The following is a 13756-nucleotide window of genomic DNA, read 5'->3' on the forward strand; positions in this document are numbered from 1 at the left end:
GGCTCTTTTCTTCTTGTCCCTCCCTACTGTATAAATGCTCATATGAATCAACTCAAAGATGAGAGTCCACCAGCAGGTTTTCAAAATCTGTAAGTGATCCATCCATTGTTGTCCTCGTTTTCTCTCAATTGCCTTTTTTATGAGGAAAATTAATTCTGCAGCGACAGCTTTCACTGGCAGTTGGTTAATGTAAGGGAGTGTTTTGGGGTCTCAGCTGGGGATTTCTCATGTCCCATATGTCCTCTTCAGCCCCAGCCACTTAGTTTTGTGGAGATGTTTTTTGTGTTGTTTGTCCACTAACATGTCATGTAAGAATCCGTGTAGCCTAGGAAATAGCCAAAAACCCCCTACATAAGCTGGAAAAGCATCAGCAGAAGTTACGGTGCCAGCTTTGCTAGCATTCTTTGTGTGCGTTATCATGATTTAACTCCCATCAGCAAGTTTTGTACAGAAACAGTTTCAAATTGGATAAATCTCAAATTTTCACAAATTGGGACTCGGCAGAGGAAGAAATATAACATCTCCTCTTAACAATCATAAAATAGTGGGCAGACATTGCATTTTTGAGTAGGATTAAATACTTGTTCCGGCTGTTTTCCTCCTAAATAGTCAAACCTACCCACCAGATTGTATTTGGAAGCACTTGCTAATGCGGCATGCTTTGTTTTAACTGTTTAGAAAAATGACTGGAATGTTTCAAGATGAGACAACATGAATCATAATCTTCAGCGGCTGTTCACTTTCGTGATTGACTCGCTTTCTTCCTACGTTCCTTTTAGTCACCCTGGGAATCGCTGAAGCCATTTCGTGCAGGAGGCATTGCTGAGATTCCCCTTGCAGCAATGGACTTGGATAAACCATCCGTCTGGGGATCCCTGAAGCAGAAAACTAGACCGTTCCTGCAAAACCTAAGCGTGAAGAAGACAAAGAAGAGGTCTAGCAAAATGGTGGAGAAGAAGGTCCACTCCTTGGACCGACGCCTTAGTGTGTCGGTGCCTGACATGTTGGAGGTGGAGACTCTTACGGAAGAAACGAATTATTTGAGTACTCGGGTGTTGTCGAGCTGCTCCCCCAAGAATTTCTCCAGGTCTGTGGTGTCCCTGAAAAGCAGAAGCGCTTCGGTGAGGCCGACGGGAGAGGACTGGCCGTGGGCGCTACAGCAGGCCACGCGCACGGAGGCGACAGTCACCCACCCGGACACGCAAGTCGCGGGCAGCCCCGTGTCCGAGGCGAAGAGGAAATCCAGCAACGAGCTCTTGGAGCTGCTGCAGAGCACCCGCCTGAGCGCTGCCCTGTCAGACGAGGGGGCAGAGGTAGGTGCTGGGGCATCAGCCGGGCTCAGTGGTCGCCTTGGGCTTGTTGTGCTTCTCCTTAATTGTCTGGGTTATAAAGGGGTGGAGGAGGAGGCCCTATTCAAGGAATGAATGGGGGATAAAAGTAGGCATAAACCATACATGATATATAAATTACTGGAGACTAATTCAGATATCCTTTCTCTCAGTCTGGAGCTGCAAAATAACCCTGCTCCATTTTTTTTTGTTTATTCTGGCAAGGTTATGATACTTCAGATTTTTCAGAGTTGTCGGAATTGCTTGCTTAAGTCAAAAGTTCTTGCAGCCTTCTGAGCTCTGAAATGTGCTGCTGATACATTTGCTACAGTTATCCTTTTTAGTTAATATAGCTTACCAGGATTGCTATATAGCAAAATCAATTTACTATCCACCCACTCAAGACCCAGCTGAAGGCAAGAGGTGAAAGATGATGACGGGTGAGTGAGGTGAACCCTGCCTGTACCTCAAATTTACCAAAACAAGCACGTGATGGAGGACACTGAACACGTAGCATCATCCTCGGGGCTGTCCTTTGGGTTTGCATTGTCGTTATTTAGATGAGGTGCAAAACCAAAACGCTTCCTCTGCTTTCCCTATCTTGTCCCCGCTCTTCCCTTCCGCTCTGCCTCTGCGCTCAGTATTTCTGTGGCTGGACGTAATGTCCCATGAACAGGAGGATCAGAGACCAATATGCTTCAAATCTGACATGAAACAGTAATTCCTGCCTGACCTGAGCAAAGTGGGGAATCCTGTGGAGTTGCATGATGGCTTTGTATTATAGGCAGCAGGTGAAGATTGTGGCTGCATGAAACATTTTAGGCAAAATTCGTTTTATTTATGTGTTGTGGAAGTGTATCTCCTCCTGTTGAGTTTTCACTGGGAAGGTTAGATCTTGAACTTTGTTTTGAAGCCTTTTTCCCCATAACCTAGGTGTTGCAGTTATGGTAGCTGCTTTAGTCATCCAAGATGCAAAAATGGAAAACATACGGTTTGGTTTAAAGCCCTCCTTTGGGAGTGGTGATTTCACAGGTTAATTGACATGTTTTAACTGTGTGTTCAAAATAGTTAGTACTGCTGGGGGGAAAATGGTCCTTTCTGATATAAACCTCCTTGTTTTGCAGCTCCAAGGTCTGTGTATTCTTACCAAATCAGTCTTAGCTCCTAATCTCTTGTGATGCACAGTATCAGACTGGTAGTTACTGACCACCACTTCCAGTTCAGTATTGCTAAATTGTTAACACATTGGCTTCAACTCATTGAAGCGTACAATTGTTCAGAGGTCTGCATGAGAAAAATAACTGAAATAGTATATCATTTTGTTTCTGTGCTTAAAACTTTACTCAAAAGTTGTAGCAACTCACTCAGTACATGATAGATTGGACATTATGAACATGTTGTCATATTAGGAGTTTTTCCAGGTTGTTTTAATGATAGCAGCAGTTCTTTCCTGCTGTTGTATACCAGAAACTCTAACCTAAAGTTTACTGCAGCAGCACCAAAGTTAATCCTAAATCCTGCTTTGACTTTGGATGAACTAAGTGCTTTAAGAGAAGGAGGTACTTATATAGTGACGGAATAGCTTAACTTCAAGTTTCTTCCAGATGCATAGTCTAAGTCTGGCTTATTCTCTGCAACATCTAAATCTTTCCCAAATTGTGTATTTGTGTATGTGCTTATGTGTGTAAATCACTTAACATTTACTTTTATACCAAATCATCTTGCTATGTGAATATGCTACCTTCCTTCCTATAATCTGTCTCCAATTACAATTTTTAAATGCAGAAAGATATTTTTTTCTAAAGAATACATAGCAGAGAGTGAAGCAAAGAAAAGTAGAAATGGGTAAGGAATATTGAATAAATGTAATTATTTTTAAGTTGAATTCGGTAAAAACCTCAGTATTCAGGTTTTCATGTCCTTCATTGAACAGCTACAAAATTTGTACTCTGTGCCTTGGGTGGGAACAGTTCATTGCAGAAGTTATTGGTCTCCTAATGCTGGGTGGGGTTGCTGTGAAGAGCACAACAATAGCTCTCATCGTTCTTTTGTGAGCATCATTTACTGATCAGTGAGGTAAATCAGAAGGAAGGTGGATCCCTGGAACAAAACGAACTAAAAAAAGCAAAAATGTAGGTTGAGCATTTTTCCCCCTGAATTGCTTGTCACATGCCACCTACTCGTTTCCTGGTTATCTTTGGTGACCCAGTATCATCAGATACTTTCCGAGCTTCATGCATGAGCTCAGTGTGGGCTCGTGGTTTTTACACTCGTCTAAGCTCTCAGTACGGAGCTGTCAGTGCTTGGAGCATTCCACCTTCAGTAGAGGCTCTTGCTGCAGGTACCATATTTCCATTTGCTAAGAGATTTACTTTATCTGTTCTCTGTTGCAGCCTAGCTAGGCAAATTTGAAGTATGAAGAAGCAACTGAAGTTGCATTGAACACCCCCCCCCCCCTCCTCCCCCCACCCCGATTGATTCGGGTTGCAAAGGGCACCGTTAATGCCATGTCTTGTGGTTGGGTTTTGTCCGTGGTCACGCGTCATTGCTGAAGTGCTCTAACACCATTTCTTCGTCTTTGTACTAACACCTTGCAGTGAGTCACTGGCAATACAAAGCCTTCTCCTGTTGCTGATGCACTCAGTGCCCTTATATTTTGAATCATTCTTCCACAGAAAACGAGAGGAGACAGATGTTGTAAATCTTGTCAGGAGGAACATTTGATTTGTGTGTATATATATATATATTTATACATATACTCTTGTTTGAGTTGTTGTTTTTACACAGATACGTTTGGGACCATGACCTGCTTGGTGGATGTGGCCATATTTGTTTATACTTTAAAGCTTCAGAAAAGTCACTGTAGTTAGATAAAAATAAAGATTTCGGGACCGTATTTTCAGCGAGACTTTTGTCTATATTCAGTGATGTCATTGCAGTTAGTTACCTAGAATAATAGTAATTTACATTATATGGAGCTAAAATGAAAAAACAAGCTTTTTTATTTAAAATTACAATCTTTGTTCAAAATCTGTCCATGTAATGCAAGTAGACAAAAAGCAGGAAAAAGACAATCGTAACTTCGAGGGTAATTTTTTTTATAATAAATGATACCAAGCTAGCAGAGAGGGTGGTACTTATTATAATTTCAATACAGTTGTTTGATTCCGTGTTTATGCCATGTAAAATAAGCTGTAAAGAGAAACCATTATCAGTGCCATTGATGGTGCCTGAAGGAGATTCCTGTGAAGCCAGAGACTACGAAAAATACTAGGTTTAATACACACAAGCGAGATTTCATGCATACTAGTCAGGAAATTCAAAGTTAGGGTTCCCTTAGCAGCTGTAACTCAGCTCTGTTGTGCGAGAAAACTCTTCTGCTGCTCTTTATGATGATAATTTTTCTACTTTTAATGTGTTTTTGCAAGATGGCCAAGTTACTATTACTGTGGGAACCATAATGTTAAATTTCGTCTGTCATGCAAGTGAAATTCTACTTGCAATGCTGGATTACTGTACTTCCTGATATGTATATATGTATTTGGGGGGAGGAAGAGGAGAAGGATTACACAAAAGTGTATTTATATTTATTTCAGCAAATCAATACCTCTAAGATTTATGATCTTTGGTGCAGGAGCTGGTTCTTTTTTTATGTTTGTACAGTGCTCCACACAATGCAGCTCTCATCTGAGAGATCTGGATGTTACTACACTGTATAATAACATTCACATGAGGATCGAATTCCACCTTGTGTGCATTTCTGTAGCCTGAGGTTATTCTTAGCATATAAATCTTTGTATTTGAATGGGCTGTGATTGCCCTGCATTAGACCAAAAGAGTTGCCCAGGCACGTAGGTCCTCTCCAGCTAAAATGGTGATCATAGACTGTTCTAGCAGGCAAAATAGCATCAGGGGTGTCTTGACCGATGAATCCCTTCCGTGTGTCCAGACAGTCTAGATGCCATGCCACCATAGCCTCAAGTTTTTGGATGAGTCAGTATTTAGGAAGAAATGTTTGACTTCCTCTCCTATGCTGGGCACTAGATAAAAATCCTTTGGATCTTCCAGTTACTGCAGGAAGTAGGGGGAAAGTATATGTCCAACATCGTTTTTTCCCTTTCCCTTTGACCATTTCTTTCTAACTTTCCCCTGAGCTTTTTTTTGTTTTGGAAAAAAGCAAAACGAAACGTTTCCTGGACCTTGCCTTTTGGGTGATGAAGGAGAAATTGTAATCGAGAGAGAGATCCAGCCAGCTCTCCAACCCCAGGATATTGCTGCTGTTGCTGCCACTGCTTCTGGCACTTTTTTTATTTCATCTTAGCGAGGACACTTGCAGATTCAACAAATAAAATTCTGCTCAGGAATAGGGGTCAGCATTGCAATGCTGACTGATAAGTCACCAGATGCAATAACCTTCAGGCATCAGGAGAGTTTGTGGTAAGGACCTTCAGCACTAAAAGCACAGGTCTCTACTGGGGAGGAGAAGAATTTATTCCAGTAGCTGGAAGCAGGCACTTACTTCTTTAGATTAAACTCAAGAGACTAAGTGCAGTTACTGTAAAACAGGAAAAAGAAATCTGTATCTAAACTATGGAGGGGTAGGCTCTAGAAGCAGAAATAAAAGCGTTTCGCTGGTTACACGTATGTATGAGTACTTTCTTGACAGATGCTAGGAGTTATTTTCTTGATCCCTGTATTACTGTTGTCTAATTCATTGTATCTTTTTTTTAATAGTACCCATGTGGAGAAATGGATCTAGACTCTTCCATAGCGTCTCAAATTTTTGATGATCAGATGGTAAGTCCTTTCATTTTAAAGCATTTTGAAACTTGACCAGAAGCACAATTTATTTTGGGTTTAGGTTCTTTGCTTCTTACAAGTTTAAAAACCCAGCAGGTGAAGAAGCCTTCTACAGATTTCTCCAGTGTAGTTTTTTTGGTTTGTTGGTTTTTCGTTTGTTTAGTGGTGGTTTTGTGTTTTTGTTGGTCTCTTTTTTTTCAGTAGTGCAAAGCAGTTGCTAATGTTTTAAATAGACCCGAATGGATTTCTGGATTTTTTTAAAATATTCTCTAATTTCTATGTTGTACTGGTAACTGATGAAAGCATCAGTATAAATATTCAACTAGCAGGCCAGGAACAAACTGGATTGAAATAAAGACGACAAATACCTTAACACGGCTGTGGGGTTTGCCGGACAGCAAAAACAGTTTTAGGGCAACACAAAAAGGCATTGGCAGTTTTGACACGTGCTCTTCTCATGTAAAGCATATTTGCCTGTTCTGGATGAACTTCTCTACCTTTGCCCTCTGATAACCTCTCAAGTGCTTTCCAGAGGCTGTTTTCACTGAACGTGCCGGCTGGATGATGATGATGGTGAGGTGTGTAACCCTGGCAGCATCTCTGATGAACAAGAATCCTCTCGAGTTTGCTACTGCAAAACCTCACAACTAGCACTGATTGCCCACGGCTGCGTTTCTGTCTTTTAGAACTGTATAAAGAAATGCTGTTCTCTCAGTAGCTATGTGAAATGTGTACTTCCTCATGAGGTCATCAGATGAATACGAATGGACTCTATGATCCTCATGGGTCCCTTCCCATGTGCAGGAAACAGCTAGGAAAAAAATATGCAGTAAGTTGGTAGGATTTGGAAAACCTGGGCATGCATTTATGATTGCTAATATTACCACTCATTTTCAGGTATAACCTTCTTCGTGTTACCCCTTGCTTTGTTGAATGTACCTGATGATGATAATTAGCTATTTGCATAATGAAACAAAGCCTGGGAAAGAAATCTTTTTTTTTTCCTTTTTGTAAAAGATTGTCCTAAGGGAAGATGAGAACTTTGTCTCTGCAAGACTGAGAGAATACCTGCTTCGTTCATGGTCCGCTTCAGGAGGTGTGCAGTGGTGACTGATTTCTTTCTTTCCCTTAGGCTCTAGAGGAAGCAAATGATTGCTTGAGTGACCTGCCCAGTCCCTTTGCCTATCTGCTGACCATCCACCTGAAGGAAGGCCGGAACCTGGTTATCAGGGATCGTTGTGGTGAGCCCCACCTTTCAGCTGATTCCCTTTAAAATTCCCATGGCTCTCCTTTCACTGCCTTCAGTTTGGCAGCAGTTGGCTTCTTTTCATATCTCTGATGCAACAAGTCATTGACTTGCGTCCCTTGCCTGGGTCAGAGCACTCAACGATTGGGTTTGTCCACCTTGGGTACACAGGGGAGGGAGCTGCCCTCTGCCCGCGCAGCTGCGGAGCACCTCCTTGGCTGGACTTAGCATCTGGAACTGCAGAGTCATTAATCTTGAGAAATTCTATTTGAGCTTGGAAAAAAAAAAAAGCCAAAGAATATTTTGAAATGTGTTAAATGATGGAGCTGCTCTAGGAGTGGTTTTGGGGTTATCTGCAAAGATTTTAATAAAAGGGAAACCACGGGAGCAGGGCTGTAAGCCAACAATCTGCTCTCTAATCTAGGATGCATCCTAAGGAGGGCAACATAAAAAAAAGATGTTATCAGACAAATTAGAAAAGATTTGGGGAATTCCTGGAAAAACTGTGTGAAAGTGCCTGCTGTTAGCTTGGCTTTTTTTCAGGCTGTTGCAACAGGGAGTAAAAGTGCTTATAAGCAGCCAGTTGGTAGTTTCTCTGCTTGCTGCGGAGGGAAGAGGTGTCCTGTCAGAGGCTCTGCGGAGGCTTGAAGGGCTCTGCAGCAGCAGCAGCTGCTTCAGGACCTTTGATCTGAACGTGTCAGAGAGTTCTTCCATATGTCCAGTCTTTCTGCCTTTTAGATTTATTCTTTATTTCATATTTTTTTCTGCATGTGGGAACAGTTCTAATGCTTTTGCATTGCAAAATGTATGAGCCATTTCTCTCTTTTGAGATGAAGCAATAGGGTTTATTCATACAGTTTTAAAGAAAATAAGCTTGCACAGCTTGAAAACCTGTGAAGATTTGAATCTGGAGGGACCTGTATGGATTTAGAAACCTTCTCATATGGGGGGGCTTGTTGTCAGGATTTCCCTTATCTACTATCTCAGTTAACATTTTTATGCTGGTTTTTCATGTCTTCACCAAACAGTAACTCTTGGACAAGTGTATCCTCTTTTTTTCCTCCCAGCTTTTGGAAGTGAATGAATACTTAGATTAAGATCTTTACTCTTTAAAGAGAAGCATATATTTCCTAACAGTGTAGCAGTTCATCAGATTTACTAGTGAGCTGCAGAAGCCAGGACACATCAGCTGCTTGTATGGAAATGATGCTATAAATGAGCAATTCCAGCAGAGTAGTATTTCTAAAGACGACAAAGCATAGTTTGCTCTAAGCTGTGTTTTGTTGTGTAAGAAGGTAAATGCTTGTCTTAGTGAGGCACTGGACACAGTGAAACAACTTAAGCAAGCGGGGAAAAAGCATTTTGATGGGTCTCTGTTGCTTTGTGGCAAATGACCACTCATTTAGGAAACTACTTATGTGAGGTGGTGCATCATTCAATAAAATTTCTGCTTTTTTTTTTTTGCACAGACACTGGGGGGAATAGTGACTTAATGATTATTCTTCAGTCACCATCATGTTGCAGTGGTGGCTCCTTATAAAAATCACACTGCTGATGCCCTGATGCACATCTTTGTAGGTCTCCGTTGTGCTGTTTACTTAGGATATTTGCGTGCCGCTCAGGCCTGACCTGCAACCACTGTGCTTTTTGCAATGTGCTTTTAAAAGCGGGAAGTCATCAGCTTTGCTCATCTCTCTAATGTGAGAAAACCTCAGAGAAAACTTGTGGCCCAGGAAAAAGCAACTTCCCTCTTCTCCCCCCACCATGACGCCGGATACAGCCGCTGGGCTGGGGTATACCAGCCTGCTCCGGATAATCTGAATATAGGAACATGTTGTCCACAGCCGGCATATCCCGCAAAGTCAGACCGCGGCTTGGGCTGCAGGCCAAGTCGTCCTCATTCACGTTTCGGGAACAGCAAACCAGAGCTAACCAAGCAATGCTGCCTGACACAGCTGGGGGAGGGTGTCAGTCCCTCTTCCCCGTGGTTTTCTGTGTGCAATGAGGCGCTGGAGCTCTCCAGTGGGTAATGCGGAGTTGATGCTCCTGTGTTTTATGTGCGTGTTGGAGTTTGAAACCTCCTCTGGTCAGGTGGGAGTGGTGGCAGAGTGTTGGAGTGCGTAGGTAGGAGTAGCAAGGTCCTCCTTTTATCCAAATAAAGTGGTCGTACCTAGTGGTAACTTCTTGCTGGTCATTGATGGAAACTAACTCCAAATACCGTGTGGAGTATGCTGTACGCTGAAGAACAGAATGTTCACAGGAGAACCGCAGACTGAGTGAAGAGTCTATGCCAGCATCTTTAGCCTGAATCAGGTTTAACATTGTAAGTTTCCTAAATTTTACTGCTTGGTTGTTTATGATAGCAGCAATTGCTCTGGAAGAAAGTCTCAAAGCAGTCACCAAACCCATCAGTTTACGGTTTTTTTGGGGACGTTCTCTATCTACTCAACGATAAAGCCAATGACCCTTACGGGTGCTCTCCTCCCCTCTTCTCACGCATGCACTTCCCCCCTTAATTTTAACTGACCCCCTCTGCGCGGCTCCAGCTGAGGGAAGCACCCCCCCGGCGCGTGCGGTGGGTGCCCTCTCGCGGCCGTTCCCGGCGGAGCCCGAGCGGGGCCGCGCCCCCCCCGCGCCCCGCTCCGCCGCCGCCTTCGGCCGCGGGCGCCCCGGCTGCAGGGCCGGGCGGGGCGCGGGGCGTTTGGGCTCTACAGCAACTTCTAGCGCAAGGAGCGGTGCGCAAGGTGCGCTTGAAAATCGAGCGGGCAGAGAGAAGTCCCTCGTACCGGTGTTCGGGCTTTGTTCCTGCCTCTGGTTTGTCCCTCTGTAAGAAGTGGGTCCGTAAAAATAAAGCTAAGGGGTGTGACAAAGGAGAAATATTTCTGCCGTTGGAAACGGCAGTTGCTGGAAACGCCCGGCTCTGCTCAGCAAATTCACAGGGCTCTCCCTGGATTTACTCGTTATATGCTGAACAGTTAGTAACTAGAAATTAATTATACTTAGTTGAGTAAAAGTGAGGATTGGTTCTGCTGATAACTGCAGGCCCTAAGACCACCTTTACTTTTTCCCAAGCTTTCCAGGAATTTTTCCAGACTCTTTGACTCGCTATGTACTGCTCTTTCCAGGATATGTTCCCTTTGGTGTGATTTCAATTCCTCTTTCACTTTACCAGATTTTTATTACTCTTCTTTTCCCCCTTTCATAATAGTATCCCTGTTAATCTATCTCTCTCCTTCTCTCTCTCTCCTTCTCTCCTTCTCTGTCTCTCCTTCTCTCCTTCTCTGTCTCTCCTTCTCTCCTTCTCTGTCTCTCCTTCTCTCCTTCTCTGTCTCTCCTTCTCTCCTTCTCTGTCTCTCCTTCTCTCCTTCTCTGTCTCTCCTTCTCTCCTTCTCTGTCTCTCCTTCTCTCCTTCTCTGTCTCTCCTTCTCTTTTGTCTGTCTCTCCTTCTCTCCTTCTCTGTCTCTCCTTCTCTTTTGTCTGTCTCTCCAGGCCCTGACTTTCTATAGCTCCTCTCCTTGTACCTGTTCTCTACAGAGAGGGTGCAGTGCGTCAACCCAGGAGTCTGGCTCAGCTGCATGTGCTCCCTGTAGTTTGCTGTAAAGCGCACAAGCAATGCAGGAAAAAAATCAGAATTGCAGCGTTTTCTTTTCCTCTCTTATCCTTATTTTATTTTCTGGAAGCGGAAGGGAAAGAAAAAGCCTCCATACAGCAACACCCAATGTATATACTCCAGCCAAGGAAGCCAGAGTGCTGTTAGGATCTTGGTTCTGGTGAAAAGGGGAGAGGCTCCAAAAAAATCCTTCTCTGGGTCAAAATTGTAGTGTGTCCCCTCACGGGGATGCAGGATGGCAGAGGTATAACTTGTTAGTCATCAGTTTGCTTGGAGTCTGATTTATTTGCTTCTCACTGATGCTTTTTGGGATACAGCCTAACTCAGTCATACATTAGAAACTGCCTGAGCAGATGGTAAGGTGCGCTTGGCAAGCGCTGTTCACATCACCTGCACGTACGTTTGGTACCTGATGTTAGGTGGTGCGTGGGTCCCGTATTTATAGTTCTTGTAATTGATGAACCAAATGCTGAAGGTTACAGTACCAAAAGTTTGGGTTTTGTGTACTTTGTTTTGTATTCCTGTTAATAGATGACGCCATACGTCATGGTGATGGTGAGGAGTTTGTGATCTATGTAGCTTTAATACTGTAAGTATAAGAAAGTAGAAATGCATTTTATTAATTAAATATCTGTGGAGTACTGGTAATTCTGCAGAAAACAGAGATAATTATATCTTATTTGGCTTAAAAAAAATATTAGGTGTTCTTAATCACCAGTGCTCTAAGTGTTGTCATTTTGTTGCACCCTTAGTGGATTTATGGCCTCATTGAGCCTTTTTTTGTGAGCCTCGCAACTTCCAGCTCCACATGCTTTGAACTGGGAGAGGCTGGAGCCCATTTCTACATGCTGATTCACTTTCACAGGGCAGGGTGATGTTCGTTTGAGTCTGTCTAATGAAATCTGAAATGTTCTGCTCCCATATGGCTCTGAGATGCTCTGGCTGTGCACGCTGCTGCCTGTACGAGTCACCTGTGCACAACGGTGAAGCTGTGATGCTGATCAGCAATGTGATGCCACAGCCGTAAGGAAGCGTTACCATCCTTGAGCTGACAAACCCAGCTCTACTGCTATAAGAGAACACAGAAACTGGGTTTTGAGAGCCTGTAAGGGTGAGACGCCCCTCTTTCCAAATCCTGTACTTTCGAAGTTTGAGTGTGTTATTTCATCTGTTAAATGGTGTGGTTACAAGAAATATATTTCTCGGATGTGATGTCAGCTGGTGAGTGGCTGTGGTTGCTGGTTGGTTTTTTTCCCCTCAGCTGTGTTGCCTCAGCCTGAATTTTGTGTGTGTCTCTTCCACACGGTCTTACGTCTTCAGGATTTTTACAGGATCTTTGTACCCCGTCTCTCTATTTATTTCTTTCAGGTTTCCCTTGTTGCTTCCTCTTGCTGCACTTCGGTTTTGCTCTCAATTCTTTCCTCTCGTGATACAGCTGAACGTGCGAAAGGAGCGGGTTGGGTTGTAGGAGTGCAGAAAGCGCTGTCACCTTTCCGGGTTCATCCCGCCTCCCCCATCCAGAGCCCAACATCGTCTGCTCTCACATCTAACACCACCCACTGCCGGAGGGTCCCGGTGGGCTCCTGGAGCCGGCAGAGAGGCCGTGATGCTCTGCTGCATGGGCAGCTCCTGATATCAGCGAGCCGTGCCAAAGCTCAGTCCCCGAGGACGAAATAAAATGAAAGAGGACAGAATAACACGAACTTTTAAGCAGTAACAAACCTGCAGCAGCACACCACTCCTAGCTCTGGGCTACCCGCTGCCTGGGTCTACGCTGATACCAGGGTGCTGGAGGAAGGGATGTGTTTCTGCTGCGGCGGGCGTTTGTCAGCTTAGAGCAAGTCCGTTGTTTGGAAAGCAAATGCTGAGAGCAATTAGGCTGAATCGCTCCCTGCAAACACACTGATTAATTTAGTCTTTCTCTGTTTTCAGGGTATCTGCAATTAGATCATTAGCCCTTCAGATTATTAATTATTGAGATGTATTAGGCAACTTTTCACACTTCTTTTTGAAAGGCGTAATCACGGCTAATTTACAAATGCGTAGAATTTGAATGGTGCTGGGTACTAACATCAACGTTTTCTGGATCCCGTGCAGCTCTGCATACAGCGGCTTGTGCTGTGAGCGTTGGTGTGCACCAAGTCCACTTTCTGGAAGTGCAACGTGTGCGGCTGAAACTTGGCCAGTATACACAGTGATCCCTGCAAGGCTCCCTCCTGGACTGGCCGCGGGAAATGAATGAACAATTAAGTTAAAACAAAAGCAATTAATCTAATACGTGTCTAGTCACCTTTGGTAAATTAATGTTAGATTAAGAAATTTAGGGATGGCAGCACTGGAAGGGAATACGTAGGGCCCAGAGAATACCCTGTGACTCTTCTTCTGTAGGTAATTGTACTTTAGATAACACATTTCTTAAACTGATCAAGCTCTATCAGTTGTCAGAGTTGGCTCTTGGGGGCAGCTGCCTGCATTAACAGCTCACACCGGGCCTTTCTGGGACCCCAGAAGGAGATTTTATAAGGCCAAAGACTGAGAATACAAGAAGGTGCAACCAAAGATCCTCAGTGCTGGCTAGTAATGTAAAAGTGGCTTCTGCCCCATCCTCATGCCCTTCTGTGTGTTCATACCTGAGCCCCAACTGGGAACGCGATGTTCTGTTGGACTAACGGTGTTTTGGTAGGGTCTTGGGTTCTTCTTGGTCTGTTTATTTTAGCTTGGTTTTTTAAATGCTGTTTCTGAAGTGTCTTGCATAGAACGTCCTGCATCTGC

General features: G+C 43.8%; 1 protein-coding gene across 4 annotated transcripts in view; it reads left to right on the forward strand.

The window, feature by feature from the left end:
• The first annotated feature begins 821 nt into the window (after positions 1-821).
• Positions 822-13756, forward strand: part of MCTP2 (multiple C2 and transmembrane domain containing 2) — a 101975-nt gene continuing 89040 nt past the window's right edge. For 3 of the 4 annotated variants that reach the window (XM_059823658.1, XM_059823659.1, XM_059823660.1), the window contains exons 1-3: positions 843-1313; positions 6063-6125; positions 7261-7369. In XM_059823658.1, the coding sequence (XP_059679641.1) occupies positions 843-1313; positions 6063-6125; positions 7261-7369 (643 nt within the window). Of the gene's footprint in view, positions 1314-6062; positions 6126-7260; positions 7370-13756 lie in introns of all 4 variants that reach the window. The other variant, XM_059823661.1, reaches the window with a different exon arrangement.

The sequence above is a fragment of the Gavia stellata genome, chromosome 13 (genome assembly GCF_030936135.1).
Source record: "Gavia stellata isolate bGavSte3 chromosome 13, bGavSte3.hap2, whole genome shotgun sequence".
In the NCBI taxonomy this organism is placed as follows: domain Eukaryota; kingdom Metazoa; phylum Chordata; class Aves; order Gaviiformes; family Gaviidae; genus Gavia; species Gavia stellata.